The 3,205-nt window shown below is 37.7% G+C and overlaps 1 protein-coding gene across 1 annotated transcript in view; it reads right to left on the reverse strand.

The window, feature by feature from the left end:
* KCNU1 (potassium channel, subfamily U, member 1) overlaps positions 1–3,205 on the reverse strand; it is a 311,810-nt gene that overhangs the window by 221,054 nt on the left and 87,551 nt on the right. The window contains exons 16-17 of the mRNA XM_006896651.1: positions 894–1,006; positions 484–546 (exon numbers count right to left, since the gene is read on the reverse strand). Of these exons, the coding sequence (XP_006896713.1) occupies positions 484–546; positions 894–1,006 (176 nt within the window). The remainder of the gene's footprint in view (positions 1–483; positions 547–893; positions 1,007–3,205) is intronic.

Below are 3,205 nucleotides of genomic sequence, written 5' to 3' on the forward strand. Positions count from 1 at the left end.
GGGGTAATCGGGATGGGTGTGTCAGAGGCGGCGCGGTTGGCGCAGGATAGAGCAGGGTTTAGAGCTGTTGTGCATAGGGTCGCTATGAGTCAGAAACGACTCAATGGCACATAACAACAACAACAACAACAACATAGTTTCTGAAGTCATATTTGTCATGAACAATTTTATTTCATGGTGTTTTTTGGTTCGTTTCTGGTGATATCACTGAGAGGAACAGATCTGATCATTTCATCTCTCAGTAGGTCATGAATGATGCAAGGCTACACACATAAAGAGAAAGTGTCTCTTCTCTTTCTTGAGAACCCATCCTAATCCCAATCATTAGAGTCAACATTGACAAACCACAAAGTCATGCATTGGCTCTGGATGGACTGAATTTCAACAAATTTCAAGGAGTTTAGTTATAATTGCATCTCTGGAAAAGTCTTGATCATATAGATTCTTTTCAAAATATTAAGAGATAATAAGACTTATTATTACCTGCTAACAGCACTTTTGCTTTCGATAGCAATCAGCATGAGATTCATCTTCACAAAGCAGATTCTGGAAAGGAAGACAAATAGTTGTAAAGAAGAAAAAAAGAGTAGGTGGCTCCGTCACAAGAACTAGACTAACATTTTGTCCTCTGTGTCTGGGAGAAAAGTGGTACCTTTGCAAAGGGCCTCTGTGAGAATGGAATTAACCTTTAGACAAATCCATCTTGAGGTAATGAAAACCCAAGGACCAGATAAAAGAGAAAGGAAATTATCTTCAAGAAAGGACCTTCACATACTTATTCTTAAGTCTTCTTTGTTTGTCATGGAATCTAGCCCAGAGAGAGAAATCAGTGAACCTCCTTGGAAAAAACTGTTGCACAAATAAAGAGGGAGATGATCACCCTTACAACTTACCGTGAAACTTGAGCGAAAGTCATTCCTGCAAAGTCATCAGAGAGTCGCTGAGTCAGAATTTTGTTCCTCAAGCCATTTAAGAATTGTTTTTGCCAGGTATGTTTAGGATTCACCTAGAACACACAACATGTCACCTCATAGACAGTGCACATGATTATGATGAAATTAATACCCTTACTTATGAAAGAAATTAGCCTAAATTATGACCTAAATATTTGCTTTTATGAAAAAAGTGTAAAAAGAAATGATTGCCATAGATATAGTGACACTTTCTGAGACAATTATTAAAATATAGGGGGTGGAGAAAGAGAAACAAATGAACTGTGGAAAGAACCTGGGAAATCAGTCATGCTACTTGGGTTGGACCTAATCTAAATTTAAGGTTATAATCTATGCCTAGATATAACCAGAAATTATTTTATGTAAAATTTATAGAATGAGAATTATTATTTTAGTCTAAAGTGGTTTAATTTGAGTGCTCTTAAGTATTACAAATATTAACTCAATACCAGGCTAAGCTAAGGTCATGAGATTGATTACTTCTGCTTTATACATATAAAAACCAAGTATCAGAGAAAATAAAGTATTGAATCTGGTGGCCTACAGGTAAGGAAATGTGCTGGCTATCTAAAGGCAGGTAGTTCAAATTCACCGGCTGTTTTATGGGATGAGCAATCGCTTCTTACATGATTTATAGCTTCTGGAAACCCACTAGAGAGTAAGCTATAAATTAATACACAACACCAGCAACAGGAATCTGAAAATAACAGGACATAAAATTCTTTAATACTTACCATTTAATTTAAGCTTATTACAGAATTTGGAGTACCAAGGGCCCCTGTGTGGTGCAGATATTTAAGTACTCTGGCTATTAGATGAAAGATTGCATGCTTCTGTACTTACTTTTACTAATCACAGAATTTGATGTTCATTGCAAATTGATTGACAGATTTGGCTTTACTCACAGTTGTGTGGATTATTAGAGAAATAGGCTGGAGGTGGGGGTGTGGGTATGCAAAGGGTATACTATCCGGTGAAAGTCTGGTTAACCGCAGTATCAAGCCAGGTTAACAGCAAGACACAATTCCTCAACTAGTTCAGACAACTTCTCAGTCAAAAAGTAAAAATCCAAGTTTAGCACAACAACACAAATGTAAGAATCCTCTGGCTTCCTCAATCATCCAGCAAGCATTGTTTCATAGCAGTCACAAGTCAGCTCTTCCTTCAACTGTCCAGCAAACAAAACCTTTAACCATGGCTTTGTGTTCAGGGCTTCTTCTGGCTACATCTCACCAGTCTCTCCTCAGTCTCTAACAATCTTTCTCTTATATTGGCCTTTTGCTCTTGATGATTTTGATGATGCTTATCACTTGCAAACTACATATCTACAATTGAGGCAGCTGGATATTATGACCCCAGTGGGGCTAAGGCATTGAGTAGAAAAGCCATTTTTCAATGTTCTAACAAGACACCGTTTTCTAGCCATTATCCTTCATATATTAAAGATCTAACTACCCCTTACAATAATTTACATTCATGGAAGCATTGAAGCCAGATATTTCACTCCTTATGCCTCATTCTCCCCATTTTAAATAGCCAATTTCTGATCTGCTCATTCTGAACAAACCAGTTTGAAGCATTGAACACTAGTGATTGAAAACCAGAGGAATTGTGTGAGGACATCAAAGATATCATCCAGAAGAGAGCAAAAGTTAATTACAAAGATGGAGGAGAAAGAAAAAAACAGATTGGATCCATCTAACATCAGCTACAATATCCCTAGTACCATGATCCCTTCTAAACCCAGCCTGAACTTCTGGCAGTTCTCTGATGATGTGCTGCTCCAGTCATTTTTGGATAACCTTCAGCAGAATCTTGCTTGCATGTGAAATCAACGATATTGTTCTGTAGTTTCCACACTCTGTTGGGCCACGTTTCTTTGGGATGGGAACAAATATAGATCTCTTCCAGTCAGTTGGCCAAGTGCTTGTTCTCCAGATTTCTTGGCACAACTTGGTGAGCACATCAAGTGTAGCACCTGTTAGCTGAAATATGTCAATTGGTATACCATCTATTACTGGGACCTTATTTTTTGCCATTTCCTTCAAAGCAGCCTGAACTTCTTCCTTCATCACCATAGCCCTTTACTCATATGTTGTTTCATGAAATTCTTCTGTGTCTGCCAATTCCTTTCGATACAGTGACTAAGTATAGTCTTTCCATCTTCTTTTAATACTTCCTGGATCATTTAATATTCTGCCTAAAGCATTCTTGATTATAGCAACTCGAGGTTTGAATTTGTTCTTCAGTTC

The sequence above is a fragment of the Elephantulus edwardii genome, unplaced genomic scaffold (genome assembly GCF_000299155.1).
Source record: "Elephantulus edwardii isolate Elephantulus edwardi_28Jun2011 unplaced genomic scaffold, EleEdw1.0 scaffold00187, whole genome shotgun sequence".
Taxonomy (NCBI): domain Eukaryota; kingdom Metazoa; phylum Chordata; class Mammalia; order Macroscelidea; family Macroscelididae; genus Elephantulus; species Elephantulus edwardii.